Source organism: Micromys minutus (assembly GCF_963924665.1).
Source record: "Micromys minutus genome assembly, chromosome: 28".
Lineage (NCBI taxonomy): Eukaryota > Metazoa > Chordata > Mammalia > Rodentia > Muridae > Micromys > Micromys minutus.
This window is the reverse complement of record NC_137963.1, coordinates 950796-968560: the sequence shown is the minus strand read 5'-3', so window position 1 is coordinate 968560 and position 17765 is coordinate 950796. Positions and strand designations below refer to the sequence as shown.

The 17765-nt window shown below is 37.8% G+C and overlaps 1 protein-coding gene across 5 annotated transcripts in view; it reads right to left on the bottom strand.

The window, feature by feature from the left end:
* Positions 1–7191: 7191 nt before the first annotated feature.
* Positions 7192–17765, bottom strand: part of NFIB (nuclear factor I B) — a 206466-nt gene continuing 195892 nt past the window's right edge. For all 5 annotated transcript variants that reach the window (XM_080940240.1, XM_080940242.1, XM_080940241.1 and 2 more), the window contains one exon: positions 7192–14139. In XM_080940240.1, coding sequence (XP_080796366.1) covers positions 14010–14139 — 130 coding nt within the window. In that variant the 3' untranslated portion in view covers positions 7192–14009. The remainder of the gene's footprint in view (positions 14140–17765) is intronic.

Sequence of the window (17765 nt, the reverse complement as noted above, 5' to 3'; positions counted from 1 at the left end):
TTAAAAACTCCCTTATTGAGAAAGTACAAGGTATGTTTTCTTTTAAAAAAAAACAAACCTCTCTCTCTCTCTCTCTCTCTCTCTCTCTCTCTATATATATATATATATATATATATATATATATATCTTTCTCAACTGTATGTCATCCAGAAAACAAAATACAAAAATATTAAGTTGAACTAAATGAATTTCTAAGATTCTTTCTCTTACTTTGCAATTCTTCACGTGCACTTTCTTTAAAAAGAAGCAGGTATAAGTTTCCATACCATAACAGTTCTCCATTTGTGGAATATGTAAAAAACAGATGAATCTGCCATGATCCTGACTGAACTTACAGCCCTGTTGCAGAAGCATTGCAAATTGTTTGCTTTCTGTCCTGCCATGATGAATTTTGTCAGCTTATGGAGGCCATTTTGGTTTAAATCCATCTGGCTATGCATCACCAACTTCCGTACCTGCCCTCAGCAATATGCGTTGGCTTTGGCATGCATAGGGCGAGTTACCACCACAATGAAGCTCATTGTTTTACATTAGGCACCTGCACACAGGCTCAAACAATGAAGCCATACCAAGCACCCCACCTTTCTGCTCCGGGCACTCACTGAGAAAGGAAACTTGTTGAGACCTGGAAGCCCACTTTCATCATAATTAGACTGCTTGGCCAATATTTAACCACCAACATCTCCAAGTCAACATGTGAAGCTACTCCCAAATCTTGGGCACCTACAAAGCCACTCCAGGTAGAGTTAAGTGTTGGCTCTCTGATCCCCTTGCTGTAGAGTAACTGCCCAATGCTAAAACTTTGCCCCAGATACATCTGCATTCTTTAGTATACACAAGGGCATAAACTACCCCGTGCCTTCTTCAGAACTATAAAATTATTTATAATGACAGCTGATTACTTCCTTGCACCTGGTCCTAATGGATTGGCAAGGACAGAACACTATGCAGAAGGTCTTCTCTGCCAAGATATTAATACTGTTAGAATTAGCCAACTGATGCAATTTTTATTTTAAAATAAAACAACAAACCTTTACTTTTGAGGTTGTAATTACAGAATTTCTCCCTTCCCTTTGTTCCCTCCAAATCCTTCTTGCTTGCTTTCAAATTCATGGCCTTTGTTTTCCATTAATTATTGTTACAAGTATATTTGTACATGTAGATACATATATTTGGAAATATAACCTTTTCAGTCTGTATAATGTTGCTTGTATCTGTGACCATTTGACATCAGACAACCAACTGGTGTGTTCTTCCTACTATCCATAGTTTTAGTTGTCCATTGTCCTTGTATGGTTGAGACCCCTTTTTTTCTCCTGTTTCAGCTCATGTTTAGGCAGCCATGTTGGTTTAATTTTATGGGTGTAATTTATGACACTCTTAAGAGATACAGTCTCATAGCAAACTCTCAGATTATCTGGTTCTTATTCTTCCTCACAGTTAACTGGGCCTTAGGTTCAGGTGTTGTTTTTATAGATGGACCCATCAAGATTGGGCTCCACAAATCTGCATTTTGATTGGTTGTGGGCTTCCATGATCTTCTCTGTTGTAAAGAGAAGTTTATTTGAAGAATAGTGAAGACTACACTTATCTGTGGGTATAAGAAAAATATTTAGATTCATATACATAATATAAATAAATCAATCAATCTTTAAAAAAAAAAAAAAGGGCTGGAGAGATGGCTCAGAGGTTAAGAGCACTGACCATTCTTCCGGAGGTCCTGAGTTCAAATCCCAGCAACCACATGTGGCTCACAACCATCTGTAACAGGATCCAACGTCCTCAGAGTAACAGTGTACTCATATACATAATATAAATAAATCAATCAATCTTTTAAAAAAAAGAAAAATATTTATAATGTAGTTACAGATCATGCTGGTTTAATAAAGTTACCATTGTAAGGACTCCTCCAAGATCCATTACTTCACTAGCCATAAGTGGTTGGCTAGATTTTCAGTACTAGGAATGAATTACTTCTTGTTGAGTAGGCCTTGCATCCAATTAGAGTTGTTGGTTACCACAAAGGTATGTGTACCATTACATACCTGTAGGGTTATTGTGCCATGCTGGTTATTGTAGTTCATAGGTGTCATAGCTGGGTAGGATTGTTGGTTGCTTCCTTCCTTTGGAAGCATTAATGGAACTTTTTGGTGCCATGGAAGCTAGGCATTTAAGTAAGTTCTAGCACAGGCCACATGGCTTCTGTATCTGAAGTGCATGTATTTTCAACGATAGGGACTTACTCTCCACCTTGGGGGTAACCAAGGGCAACAACAACCATCTGTCATGTTCTGGGAGTCAACACTAACAGCTCAAAAGAGAGCTTCTCATGCCTGGTGTTGGGGTTTTGATTAGGCAGTCTTTGTTTCTTAAGAGTAGCATTGTCAACCCAAATGTGAATATTCTCTTTAAACTATATATTCATATTTATAAATGACTTGTGTGTACTATAAGGTTTCTTAGGCAGTTAAAGATATAATTCTGTTTGACTTTTTCAGGCAACCGCACTGTTATTTTATCTTCTTCTCTCCTTCTTTGTAGTTAGTTCCATCCCTAGCCCTAGTTAAAGCTCCCTCCTTTCTTCTGTTCCCCAACCCATTTCCTACTGTTCATTACTGAAATCCAGAACCACCTCTATTTTTCAGTACTTTCCTTTCATGAGACTCACAAGGCCTGCATAAAATACTGTGTGCATGAGACTTAACTCCTACCCTCCTTTCAAATGTACATCCAGGTACCCAGTTGCCAGCAAGACCATCTAATTGATTTTTGAAACCAGCTCCTACCATCACCATCCTTTTTTGGCAGCACCATCTGCTTTTTGGTAACCCTCATTTCCTCCTTTAAAAATGTGCATGTGAGTGCTTGCACGTGTACAATATGCCTGTTGATTGAGGAGGCCAGGAGAGACACTGACAGTGAAGTTAGAGATGGTTGTGAGACACCATATATGTGGGTGCTGAGAACCAAACCTGGGTCCACTGTGAGAGCAGCAAGTGCTCTTAACCACTGAGATATTGCCTCAGATCCAACTTCTTTCCTCTTAATGAGATGATCATTATGGGTTGGAATCTTGGTGGTGATGTCTTCCACCAGCTTCTTTTAAGCTAGATGGGGAACATGCCCGGAGACTTCTCACCTGGGGGGCTGCCTGAAGGAATGATGTTGCAGAAGCAATGGCATTACAGAAAAGGCAGGGAAGCCAGAGACTCACTGTGAACTTCAACAGCACCAGGTACAATGCTCTCATCTAGGATACAAGCTGAGACAGAACATAGCTGACTTTAGTCAACTTTCAGGAACTTGAGTAGGACCTTACCATGCCTAGTAGTTTTCTGACCTCACAGTCATACCTTTATTCTCTGGTACAAGTTTTATACCAAACTTCAAAATAAATCAGTGACTTTTATTGCCCAACACCTTTACTTCTTTAGTAAGTTTTATGTAGTTATATCTGGTAAATTCTTTGTTTCTCCAGTGAAGTAAGTTAAAAAGTGAAAATTAAGGAGTTTAAAATAATGACTAATTTAATTCTTCCCTATTTTTGAGTATTTTCTTCTGAACATTTACAATTTTGTGTGTGTATATATATTCTGTATATATTCTCTCTCTCTCTCTCTCTCTCTCTCTCTCTCTCTCTCTCTCTCTCTCTCTCTCCATATATATGAATCTTGCTTTTTCCAGACCATGTAACACCCAAAGTCTTTGAGTTCATGAAAAGTCACTGATCACATTCTAGTTTGTTTCTGTGGTTCTGCCCAAATAAAGAGAGCTAAGGATCATTTCCCTTTTAAAACTTGCCTTCTTAACAAGTCTACCAAAGAATCTTTGTTTACAAATAATGCAAGATGTCCTCATCTCTGTCTTCCCTCTATAATCTGACCATGTAGCTGGTAAATGATGAAATGGTGTCAGCATAGTTTCACAATTGCTAATAGGATATCCAAGCATACACCCATATGGTAGCCCCATTTTTGCCCATTCTTAACATTCCAGTTTGCATGAAATTCTTCATAAAACAGGAACCAGCACCTTCTGGTATAGAAATAATCAATTCTACTTACAAATGTATTTATATATTTACATATACTATGGGCATTGGGTATCTGGTATGTATTATGTCTGTGTACCACAGTGTGCCTACTAGGCCAGGTGTTAGATCCTTTGGAAATGGAAATACAGTGGCCAGCCACCTTGTGTGTGTTAGGAATGCAACACAAATGCTCTGCAAATGTAACAGTGCACTTAATTGCTGTGCCACCAGCCCCAGTGCATTCTCTCAATTCCAGGGCTGTCCGCTACTTAATAAGTCTTTGAAACAGGAATTTTTGAACATGCCAAATAACTTAAATCTTAAACTTTTTGTTATTACAAAATGAATCAGGAAATAGCTTAAGTGAATATTTTTAAAGGTTTTACTTGGGTTCTTATAATGCTATGATTCCATTATTGTAATTTCTCTTATGTCCTTCTTTGGGCAAGCAATACTTAAAAAGCATATTAGTTTCATATAGACAGAGCATTTGGCAATATGAGAAAGAGTAATTTCAAAAACCAAGCATGGTAAAGTTCAAGGTGGGTTTCACAGAGGATTCTGATCTCATTCTGAGAAGATTCTCTTGTCTTCTGCACCTGTGGGCAAAGGGCTGCTGGCACAGGTGCTGGGGCCCAATGGTACCCTGAGCTATAAATGATACATGCTCTACACATTTTCCTCAAAGGCCACACTATTGTGGTGGATGTTTCCAGGAAGCATCGAGCCTCGTTAAAGCTGTACTCATGAACTGTATATAGCTCTCAGCTGCTACTGTTGACATGACTGTCCCTTCCAGGACACTAGAAGTCCATGCTTCCTACTCGTGAACTCTGCCAGCTTACCCGACTATGCTCTCTGCCCTGCCCATGGGTTCCTGTATCCGTTTGCATTGCTAACTTTTGCTATGGGGATGAAAAGGCATCAGAGGCTATAGACACAAACTGACCCACAATCACATTATCTGTATTAAAAGATAGCAAGCAATTGCCTCTTTGCAAAAGTTAACTGTCCCACCTCCACTAGGCTTTTAAGAATACCATTCAGACCTACATGCTAGTTACTTTGATTATACCAGAATCCAGCAGACTGGGCTGTTTAAAACTATACTGTAGATGTGGATGGATGGGCCACTTTGAACAAGAGACAATAAACCTGAGAGTGGAATGGTTAATTTGCACAATTGAGTGAGAACATGGTGGCACATGTGGGACTTGGTGAGTTAGAAGAGAAGGGTCAACAGAGGAGAGGGGATTCCATCAAAGGCCCTGGCCCAGATTGCTGTAGTTGCTGCACTGGGTAAGGAATCTGTGGGGGTTCTATTGAATAACACTGGCAAACCTGGAGCTCTCAGTCCCCACCCAGTCTTTTCCAGTGTTTTCCAGATGCCATGTCTGTGTTTAACCCCATCCCCTTTTAGGAGGAAAGAGTGGTCTGCCCCATGGGAGAAGTACAAATGGTACCCACCAGCTTGCTGAAGAAAGGAGGTGAGTCACTCCATCTTTGCCTTATGTTTCTTCCCTCAACTACATCTGTTCATGACTTGGGACTTTCCTTACATACATTTTATTCCTTTTGAGTTCTGTCTCCTTTCATGGATACCACTTAGGGAATTAACACACTTATGAAATCAATGCTTTTCTCTCATCCCAGGGAAAGAAAAATATTGACATCACCCGAAGAGAACTTATAGAAAGTATGATAAGATTGTCTACAGCCATGGCTTCTTCTTAAGACTTCTGGAAGAAGTCTGCAGGTGTGTCTGCCAGGAGAGATTTGTTGTCTGTTGTAGAACTAAAGGTCACAGTGAAAGGAAGTAATGACTCCCAACTAAAAGAAATTCAGTTATTTATTTCTATCACAATAAGATAAAAACTGCCTGATAAATTGTCAAAAAAATTGACCCACCTATACATTCTTGACTAATATGTATATCATATTACATCTCAATACCTACAAGGTATTTTTGCAAAGGGATTTTTACATGCAAAATATTGTTTCTTGTCTCAGCCTTCTAAAAAAATTAGCATTCTCATCAATAACTATCTTTATGAATAAGGGAACTGGAGCAAAGTTAGTAACTGCACAACTGATGACTGTTCTTAGGATTTGAAATGAGACACATGAAGCCCTAAGAGTGAGACTCAGCTGTTTCTGCCACCTTCTCTGTAACCACCATCTTTTTCTTCCTCTAAATCTTAATTGGTGCCAAGAAAAACCAACATTTTATAGAGGCAAAACATTTATCTGTAGGTAATTTGTTTTAAATTTCAGTGATATTTCTAAATTTGAAAAAAAAATGTTATTATTCTTCTAAGAAATCCAGTTAGCCTCTCATACAGAGCCCATCCAAGATGTTATATTGTTCTGTCAGTATAGCCAAATAATTTCCACAGAAACTGGTCTAGAGATGCAAAAGGAAGCTATCACAGATCTCAGATGTGTCATAGCAAGTCTTTGGTTATGATGGTCAAATTCCAGGCATTTTATCTCACTCTTTTTCAAAGAAGTTTGAATTACTTTTTTAAAAAAATTTTATTTATGCACATCACTCAGACAGATCAGGGAACCATTTAAACTGATTCCTTTTCAATAAGCTACCATTGACCTCCAGCTGGTTCCACTCTTGGAACTGCCTTGCCCTCAAGTTCTCTCTCTCTCTCTCTCTCTCTCTCTCTCTCTCTCTCTCTCTGAAACCTGAGACAATACCCTTTCTCAGGTATTTGCAGAACAAAATTCTACAGTGTTCATATAACCACTAAACCCTCAGTCACAGGGAGGGGCCAGTGTGTGTGTGTGTGTGTGTGTGTGTGTGTGTGTGTGTGTGTCCTTGTGGTTTTCTGTCCACCAGACTGCAGTCTGGTCTCTGCAACACTTGCTGTCTGCAAGTCACAGCTCAAAGGGTGTTCTGGGCCTGAAGCTCTGTACCTGCTCTTGTACTGTCATTCTCAAACAATCTTGGGAGAACCTATGCAGATAAACAGTTCAGGACTGAACTGAAATATTAACCCTCCTAGCTGCAGAGAAATTAAGCCAGTGTCACCCAAGGTCCAAATGTAAGGAAGGGTCAGGATCAATTTCCAAGATCCTACTGACCCCAACGTCAATGTTGAAAGGACATCAAGACATTGGAGAGAAATAAAAACACGAGGCCAGAGTCTGTAGCATAGCTCATTTTATTGTTTAAACAGGTTTTTTTTTGTTTTTTTTTTTTTGTTTTTTTTTTTTTGCATAGGAAATATATCCGCTTCCAGTAATTGACTGCAGTATGTGCAGCTGCTAGCAGTGTAGGTTGGATATAACAGTAACAATCACATTAAGTCAAGCTTGATTTACACCAGTTTAAAACTTGTGGCGATTGAGTTCATTTGTGACCCACAAAAAAAAAAGTACACAAAGAACATTATCCTCCAACCGGGCACAATAAAACCTTCACTAACATTCTGGCCCAGTCTAGGGCCTATCCCAGAGGCCCGAACTCCAGAAATTAAGTAACTGTCATGTAATACGTCCCACCGCTAAAGGTTTGTTACGTGGAGATTATACATGTGCCTCCTATTTTTTTCCCCTGAAAATCTAATTAAAACACAAGGTTCTGTATTTATTGCCCATGAGGACAAAATGCCAAAAGTTTTAAAATGGATCAACCCTGGTGTGTAGCTAGCAAGCAATCACTGAGTACTCGTCACCTACAGTTGTACTAAATGTATCTAAAGAAACACACAGTCCTACAAAAGTTGTTCTCAGAGAAATATCATTGAGGTGGGGGGCACCTCTTCGCAGGATGCTCAAAGTTCTCTGTAATCAAAGCACAAATTAACTGCCCGATGAAGACGCAATCTAATGCAGCTTTGAGACGCCTGTGCCTGGAAGGCGGTTACCCCTCACATTCCACAATGTTGTAGAGATTTTTTTTTTCCCAAGAAAATGTCATTTGAAACATATTTACAACTGAACTCAACAGAGACTGTGAAATTGAACAGGCACTGCTCATTTGTTTGAGTTTTTTGGTAAACATTTTGCTGGTTTTTTTGTTTTTTGTTTTTTTTTTTTTTTTGTCGTTTTGTGTTTTTTTTTTTTTTGTTTCTTTCTCATTTTGCATCAACTTTTTCAGTCCATGCAACTTCAATGCCCTTGATGAAGAATGCATAATAAGCCATACTTCTTTTTTTTCTTAAAAAAAAAAAAGATTTCCTTCTGCATAAAGAGATATATTTGCCACATCAGTCCCTGTAGAACAGTTTTCCAAACCATCTGTCAAAAATACAGTAATACAAGACTGGCTTTAGTGTCACTGGCTTACACTGCTTTTCATGTGTTTAGGCCACCATTTGTTACTGGTACGGTATCATGCAATAAAAGTTATCAAAGGCTTAATCTAGGGTCCCCGTAGGCTAGTGCCACTGAAACGCTTTCACAATCTCAACATACATTTGAATTGCAACACACAGATATTTCTAAAGAGCATTAACTACTGAACCCTTTTATCATTAAAAAAAAAAAAAAAACAAACTACTTACAACCATTGAAGAAAAATTGCAACAAAAAAAATGTAAAAATTGACCGTCTCCAACTTGTCCCCTTTACTATTAACAATGTGACCAACAGATCTGTGGCACGACACAGTACAAAGAGTTGTCATGGCAATGAGTTTGGCTGATGCAAAGGTCATTGTGCAGGGTCAAAGGGCAAAATCAGTGGTCCATGTTTTTCCCCCAGTGCAGGGATCCACTCCACCCACACAATTTTAAGGAATTAGAAAAAAACAGGGCAACTACCAGAAAGTGCAAAATATGAAGAAGACAGTTTTCAGCTCCTTCTGCATGGAGTAGAACATTCAATTTTGAGTTTTTAACTATTCAACTTAAATAGCCTGCACGTTCGAAAAAATAATTTTTTTAAAATATGGAACCCCCAATTTTTAAAGTCCAGGAAGCATGCAGCTGGTTAATGTTAACAAAAGATCTTGACAGGAACATGTAAACTATACTGAATGTCATGCTTGGGGCCTTATCTGCCAGCAAGATTGTAGAGTTGTTTCACGGAGAATGAATACTGTCCACTGATAATGGGGTAACTTTCTGCAGCCTTCATTGCTTCACATAGAGTCTGCATCTAGGTAGAGAACATGCCCTGCTTCGCTGCTCAAGATGTCCCCGTGCAGTCTCTGCCGTTGAGTCCTTTTGAAGCTACAAGTCACAAATCCAAGATTCTGCTCCCTGAGGACACGTTATGTGAGACATAGCACTATTTTGTTTTCTGCCTATCCTGAATGCTCTGTGAAACTTAACCTTAAATACCATCATGGAATAATCATACACACACACACACACACACACACACACACACACACACACACACACACACTCAAAGAGAGAGAGAGAGAGAGAGAGAGAGAGAGAGAGAGGAAGAGAGAGAGAGAGAGAGAGAGAGAGAGAGAGAGAGAGAGAGAGAGAGGGAGGGAGGGAGGGAGGGAGGAAGAGAGACAGAAAATGTTTGCTAAAGATCTTATATAGTAATAAAAGGACAGCGGTGCTTCCGACATTCTGAAATGCTCTGAAAACCAACTTTTCCAATACTAAATACAACAAAATAACCTTCATAAAATATAACTTTTCTCCATTTACACTTTTTTTTAAAAAGGATTAGTGTCCTATGCTTTTTAAGCACAGGAATCTGTGAAATATCTCCTAACATGGACAGATTTTTTTTTTTTTAATACATAACTTAGGAGCCTGGAGAGTTTTAACTCGAGTCCAGTCTCTAAACAAGGAATATTCTTGTTTACTTTAAAAATGGAAACAACATACAGTTCCATTATAATTGTTACAAAGTTAGCTTTACAAACATGGGAATTTTAATTTAAAAAAAATCCTTAACAAAACTATACAGTGTACAAATTACTGTCTACAAGGTAGGCGGTTCATTAAGAAGACCACGCTCTTTCTACTCCCAGCTTCACAGACTCATTCACATACTTTATAATGGAGCCCACCCGAACATAACCCGACAACTATATTGCTATACTTAAGGTTTTGCCATGTCTTTATGTACAGTCTCCTTCACTGCCTCTCAGGTTCTTTTTTCCCCCCTTAGGCAAGTCTCGACTGCTCACATCACTCCGGGAAATACACACTTCAGAGGCACTGTGAGTGGTGGGCTGCAAAGCAATACAACGAAGGCTGGACAGTGCCGTGAGCTAGCTGGTGGCTGGAGACACCACCCCCTACAGATGCCCTTGGGTGATCCTCACCATCCTGAAGCTCTGCAGTCTGGGTAAGGAAGGGGCGTGCAAGACCTGCAAAAGTGGGGCCCTTCGTCGGAATATACTTCCTGGTTTAAAAAAAAAAAAATAGAAGGCTAAAAGTGGATTTGAGATTTTCTATAGTAGTGCTTTTTTTTAAAAAAAAAGAAAATAAGTTTATCTCAAAGAAAAGAAGAAAAATTGATCTGGTTTAAAAAAAAAAAAAAAGGAAAAAGGAAAAAGGAACACTTGCCCTAGGCCTCTGTACCCAAGAGGAAGGCAGGGATGCCTACAATGTGCCATGTATTTTTAGCAAGAATTGTTCGATCACTGGTGACATGGTGAGGGGACTGCCTAGAAAGAATACTGTGTCCTGTAGGGTTGCACTCTTCAGCAAATAGGTCAGAAATATACTAGGAGCTTGGCTAAGAGGATCGGCCATCTGCAGAGCAAGTACCACAGACATGGCTGGACTTTCTTGGAACCTGTGTCCTAGAATCCAATGATGCTATCCAGCATGTGGACTCAAAACTGAATGGACTAGTCAGATACAACTCTCAGGCTTCTGAGCACTGTTCTAAAGTACTCACTATTAAATAAATGGTCTGCTATGCATACACTTGAAGGTTTATTTACTACGGCATGGCCTGGGGTGGGGTGGGGGGTCAAGAGAGATTCTTGACAGCTGACTGTGTATGTCACTAATTCTGAAAGATTTCCTTGGAGTAATGGATACACTCAAAAGGACCAGGTGGGGGTGAGGGAAAGAAAAAATAAAATTGGTTTCCATTCACGTCTAGTCCTCAGAGGGAATTAAATCAAATATATACTCAAAGTACCACCCCTTCAAAAAAAAAAAAGTCCCTTCCATCATTATTAAATGTGTTTAATTCATCCACAGGAAAATTAGCTGCTTAAAACCCTACATTTTCATTTGCTCTACTTTTTCAGTTTACAAAGGCAGGTTAAATAAAAGGATTGACTTACTTTTGTTCCTTTAAAACTGAACTTTGATCTTAATCTATCGGTTCTAATACATTCAAGAAAAGCAGCCTTCTCTCTAGCTAACCTTCAGGATGTCAAAAAAAAAAAAAAAAAAAAAAAAAAAACCTAAAACCCTAAGTGCAACACTACCCATTTGAAGTAGTAAGTCACAGGAACATCATATTCTGTCATTAACAAAATAAAAGAGGGCTAGGGAGGAAAAGGGGATGGACAAATGTGTTTGGTATATGAAAGCTTATTCCTGTGTTAAACTCAAATGTGTGAAACAACCAACATCTGCTATGTGGGCACTTCAAGAAATATGTCTTTGCCAAATATGAGACAGGCTCACTTTCCACTGTAGCTTCGGAACTTTCAGGAGGAAGAAGAAAAAAATCTATCAACAATAACTAAAATAAAAAGGGGCAGTTCTTCTAAGTCTGCCTCTAGGAGGCTTCACTGTGCTGTGTTTGCTTTTTCTTCCTGGTTTCTTAGCTTGAAAACCGGAAATGAGTTCAGCTTGCACCCCAGGTGGGAAAGCAGGCGGGGGGGGGGGGGGGTGGTGGTGGGTGGGGGTGGGGGTGGGGGGGGGTGGGGGTGGGTGGGGGGGGTGTGAACTGTTGAAGTTGAAGTTTGTCACAGTAGGCAGAACAGTCGCTTTGCAGCCCAGGCCCATCTCAAGGTACAGTGCTTTAGAGCTACACTGTAAAGGGTTAAAAATCCTCCCACCCACCCCTGAATATATATATATATTTATATATGTATATTAAAAAAAATCCCCTGTCCATCTCTCAGTACACAAAAGGACCTCATCACACTGCAAAAATAGCAGTACCCACTTTGGTCAATTAAAACAAACAAACAAATAAACAAACAAACAAAAAAGCATACATTATTTCTTTTTAAAATCTGTGTACTTACCTATAATAACCAATACAGCTAAAAGCACTACCTACATAGGCAAAACTTGGTATTGCATAATTCGTATAAATTTGAGACCCCTCCCCCCAAATATTAATTGGAAGATGAAAAACATGAAAGGTTAATAGAAAAAACACCAAAATACTGAAAATATTGCTGGTCGATTACAATTTTTAAGCGGCAACTATACACAGCCATGATATGCTTTATAAATGTGAGATAAAGGTGTAACTGTCTAAAAAATCCATGATGTCACACATTTTTCTTCGTCTGGAGTACAAAATATTTTGTCATAAAAATGGTAAAGATTTAAAACGATAATAAATGCAGCAAAACAAGTGTAGTGATGTCACTTTTGTGGATTTTTTTTTTTTTTTTGTCTTTTGTTTTTTTAGATTCCAAGGCAAGGCACGTAATGTGGACATTATATCTTCGTGCAAATTAGGATTACTGGAAAGAGTACTTTTAATTCAAATTTTAAGAGACATAGAGGCAACATGTGTCTGCCCATGCACACTATAGATCTGTCAATACAAGAAATGTGTTGAACAAGGCTAATGTCCGAAAGCACCATGCATGTTCCCAGCACCCTGATGGCACTTCTCTGAAGAGCGTGTTTTCCTATCCTATGCCCTGGCCTTCCCAGCCTGCACACTGGAAGCTTTACCCTCGTGACACGGATTTACCTGCCTCTTTGTCTCTATGATGCAGATTGTGTAGAACCATTTGTACACCCTATGGGTTCATGATGCAACCAGTAATTTTAAATAAATAATCCAACCTCTGAGGAGGCTGTAGCTAAGCCAACCTAAGTGCTCAATATTTTTTTTTATTTTTTATTTTTTTCTGTTCAAGCACATAATTTGTCTTGATTTAATGCCTTTTTAAGTGCCCTCAAAAACTGAGGGGAAAATAAATTCACTCAAAATTATTTTAAATTCTTTTTAATCCCCTCAATTTAGAGTCCAAGGGCTGAAGGACTTATAATCATGATTCCCCTTTAGATATAAATTTATAGATTGCACTTGCCTCTATTAAGTGTTTCTTTTCTGGGGAAAATATTATATTAATTTTTACTGTTGCATGCAGAGGTAACCCTTTACCCACATAGAGCATTTCTTCCATAGAGCCTTTGAGTTCAAACCACTTTTTCCCTATTTTTCTTTTTTTTTTTTTTTTTTTTTCCTTTTTAAGATTTCAAACTGGGTTACACACTGGAAAAGGCTGGGTTAAGGGCCAAAATTTAATAAATCTGTACGGATAACTAAAGGCTACAGAGATTTTTTAATATATATATATATTAAAGTATATATATATATATACATATATATATGTATATATATATATATATACTTTAACTTCTAGAAATCAGAGTGCTTATAAAATGGCTGGCTCATGGCTCTCTCCCCAGCACCTCTGATGCTGCCTCCTAGCCTTCGTTGTTGAGATAACCAGGAATAGTGACTCCATGCGTAAACAACAAGAATACTAACCAAGAAAACTAGCTTATCATGCAAATATTAAGGCATCTAGAAAGTCAGTTAAAATATATTGTCATAGAGACAGAACATCTATTTCCCAGCGAACTTCACGGAACAAAGGCTACGGTGCAAGGGCTGCCTTCTAGCATCGGTGAGATGTCATTGACCCTTTCCTGTCACTATAGTCTCAACCTTAAGGGAATTAGTGACCGTAAGTGCTGCCATGCTGGTCTACCGTCTTCTTTCTTCAGTTTCTCTCCCTTCTCCCTGTTGTCCAGTCTTCTCTTTTCCTTTGTTGAGTGTTTTCCCCCTAATTTTCTTATACTATGGTTGTGTTTCTTTCCCCTCAGTTGCTCGTCTCTGCTTGAAGGAAAGGCTCTCCAATTATGTTCAAACCATAATTTTGGACATTTGCCGGTAAGATGGGTGTCCTATTTGACACTTGAAAAGGAACCAAGCTAGCCCAGGTACCAGGACTGTTGAGAGGAAAAGGAAAGAAAGAAAGAAAAAAAAAAAACAAAGAAAGAAAAAAGAAGACAATGTTAAAATCTCCTGCCATAACATAAATATAAATTATAAATGCATCAAATTACAATTATTATATTTTTAACTTTTAAATCAAAATTTCAATAAAATATAAAAATAGCATGCGTTGACATTGCTAAATTATATATATAAGTACATATATATACATACATGTGATAACTTCCAGATAATACACATCATACAGATGTAATATATATGTTCTCTTACTGCCACAAAAGACCTAACTATAATGCAGAAAAACACAAAATAAACTACATTCACAACTGCTGAACTCTATCTAATTAAGGATATTCTTTTTCAAATATCTGACCCATTTCAATATACTAAATGCAATATGATTTTCATTGTTCACACAAAGAAAACGAAATGCAGAAATTTTTGTAGCAACACTGGACTATTGTAATTTTCTAGATGCATTAGTTGTGTTCAATCTTTAGTTCACAAGGAATTCTGGGTAAGATGGGTTTATGTGCCTGCTGGATTACATACATTTAAAAACATAATGAAATACATATTCTTTTCTCTTACATGAGAAAATAATACATTTTCAGGCACATCCATATATAGTGAAATACTTAAGTATCATACATAACTGAAGAGCTTTAAACAACCAAATGGATGTCTATCCAGGACCACACGGAGCCCAGTTGGTTGCATTCTGTGCAAAAAAAAAAAAAAAACCACCGTGGTGGGTTTTTTTTCTTTGGTGTTTTCCTGCTCTCCTCTATAATTTTCTTAGGTAGAACCAAAGATTTTCTTTCAATTCCTTTTTCCTCAGCTGGCTGACAACAGGGGCCAGGGCATTTCCAGATGTTACCACCAGGAATGATGGCTCATTTGGGATACAGTCAGGAAGACAAGAAAGGTGGATAGCCTGAGATAGCAGCACTATCTCTCACCAGTCAGCTGTGTGTCAGCCTATATTGGCCTTGGGTTTGAAAACACATTTGCAAAAAGAAATCTCTAGTTGCTCCTGGCATAATTTCTCATAAAAGAATCATATGGAGGAAGAAAAAATATGCCAGATTTATAGCACCACAAAATGCCCCGCACTCCAGACATTTTGGGGTATGCCTAATGCATTGTTTATACTGATATTCAACTTGGAGCTAATGCCAGCCACAAAGTAGCTGCATCACAAGGAAACATCACACAGACAGTTGTGTACCCAGTTTGCCAATGGTCTAGCATGGCATATGTTCTATGTTTTAAATTTTATTTAGTATCCTCTACTGTTGAAACCATAGGTGAGATGGATACTGTTGTAGTTAGGAATCTAGACCTGCCTATCTGTTCATAGTTGGCCCTTAAAGGCATAAAAAGCAGAATGGCAATTAATACGAAGAAGCACTTTTAGATTTCAAAACCCAGACATATAACATATTTTTACTCTGAAGACACCTCAATGTATATAACATGGCTTATTTCTACATGTCTAGGTATATATTGCTCAGCAATGCAACAAAAGAAAGGAAACCAGTGACCTCTTTTCCTCAACGAATTTTATGATTAGATGACCAGATCAACAGCAGCAAATTCCGGCTCTCACTTTGCTAATTACTTAATTTAGTACATGTGGCAGATAAGTCACAGAGTTTTGGACAATAAATCACTGACTTCAGTCATACTGAGATATTCCTAAAAGGTGTTGACCTTGATTACCTTTATTTATGAATACATTATCATCCGAGTATCTCTGAATTTAAAATTCAGATGCTCTGTACCAAGTTTATACAGATAAATAACATGCCAATTTACAAGTCTTCCTTAGATGTTGAATTACCCCAATTCTTAAGAGTGCATATTTTTACTGAAATCTTTTCTGAGAGACTTGGCTGTTTTTCACATATTTCTCTCTTCCTACACACATCTTCAAAATTATTTCTGTAGTTTGTAGCATTGACTGAGAACACAGTTACATAATGTACCAAGAAACTTATTTTTCACCTCAACTGTGCTTCATGGCACTCTGTACATACTCCTACTATAACATTTATTCCTTCATATCATAATCATCTGTTATCTTCAATTATCTTACTGACTGAAAGGTGAACACTATGGGAGGGGGGAGGATGGCCCACCCTTATCTATCCTTACAGAGTCTGGCTACAAATGAAACTTAACAATAAGGGAAATTACAAAACAGCCATCTATTCTTTTTAATGTAAAGTAAGACATATGTGTCAAAAGCAAAAAGTCTAGTTCAACAGATAATCCTTGGCAGTAAAACTCAGCATCAAGGACAAGCAAGCTATCTTGTAAAATCAGGAAGAATCCCCAACTAGAGGAGCTTCAGAGTAACCTAGAGATTGCATGCTTTGGAGATCGTGGACTAATGATTGAAAAATACAGGTGGCTCCAGAAAGGACAAATCTACCAAATACTTAGAGAAAGGATAAGAATCCAGGAAAGGTGGCTGCTCACCACACAGAAGATTCGTGCTGCAGAATGTGTACCCACATCTAATTGAAATGTTTAGTTAAAACCCCCTAAGTCTACTGGTCTATGTTATGGCTGTTCAAACACTGCCGAGTGTAGTACATTTTTTGATAACATTTACAAATCTTTAGGGCAGAATAAATCTCAAACATGAACACTATGCAGACCTCATATATGAGTTTTACAAGTCTCTTATCACCAATTCATAGGTTAAGTTCAGAATTATATGGAACATTCTTTAGAGCTTTGACAACAGTTCTCTTGAAGATGGGGGAGGGGATCCTGGTAAAAGTAACTCAAAGCCTACGAAACAATGTTAATTAAATATTAAACCAAACTAGATCACATACTTAAAAGAAAACAAAAAAAAAACACCTAAATTTTCATAGTTCTTCAGTGAGAATGTATAAGCACCATTTACTCTGTGACTCCTTAATACAAATGAATATCAACATCTAACATTTACATATATAAATCTGGTACATATAAAATATATCTTGGTCAGCATTCATGGTGAAGTAAAAAACTATATGAACTACTCTATGTTCAATTTCTTTTTAAAGTCTATACTTTGACTAGTAAGAGTTTCACAATATAACTAAAGGGATTTCTAAAACTTGTCAAGATAGCAATATGGATCTCCAAGCTGTGTTTATTTTGTTGTCGTTAGATTTTTGTCAAATCACTTATAGACAAACTAGAGATGTCTTACTCAAGTCTGATAACATGAATCTAGAAAACATTTGCTACCATAACCACTAGAAACAAAAGTAGTAAGAAAAGGATACAACTATGAAAATTAGAATAAATAAGTTCAAAAGATTTTGGCAGCATCAGAAAACAAAACACAGCTCATCCTGATGGCATTTATTATGAGATAACACATACAAAACACATGAGAGCTAAGTCAAAATTCCAGAAACAAAATGTTGGATATCTTGGGAAACATATTCATTTTACTGTGACCAACTGTGTAAACTGACTCTTCCCCAAGAGGGAAGACACATAAGCCAATTCTTTTGACTTGAGATATAGTCAAGGGAGGTGATGGCCCTGATTCATTTTACACTGCAGTCTCATCTTTGTTAAAAAAAAATAATTATCAAATTATTTAATG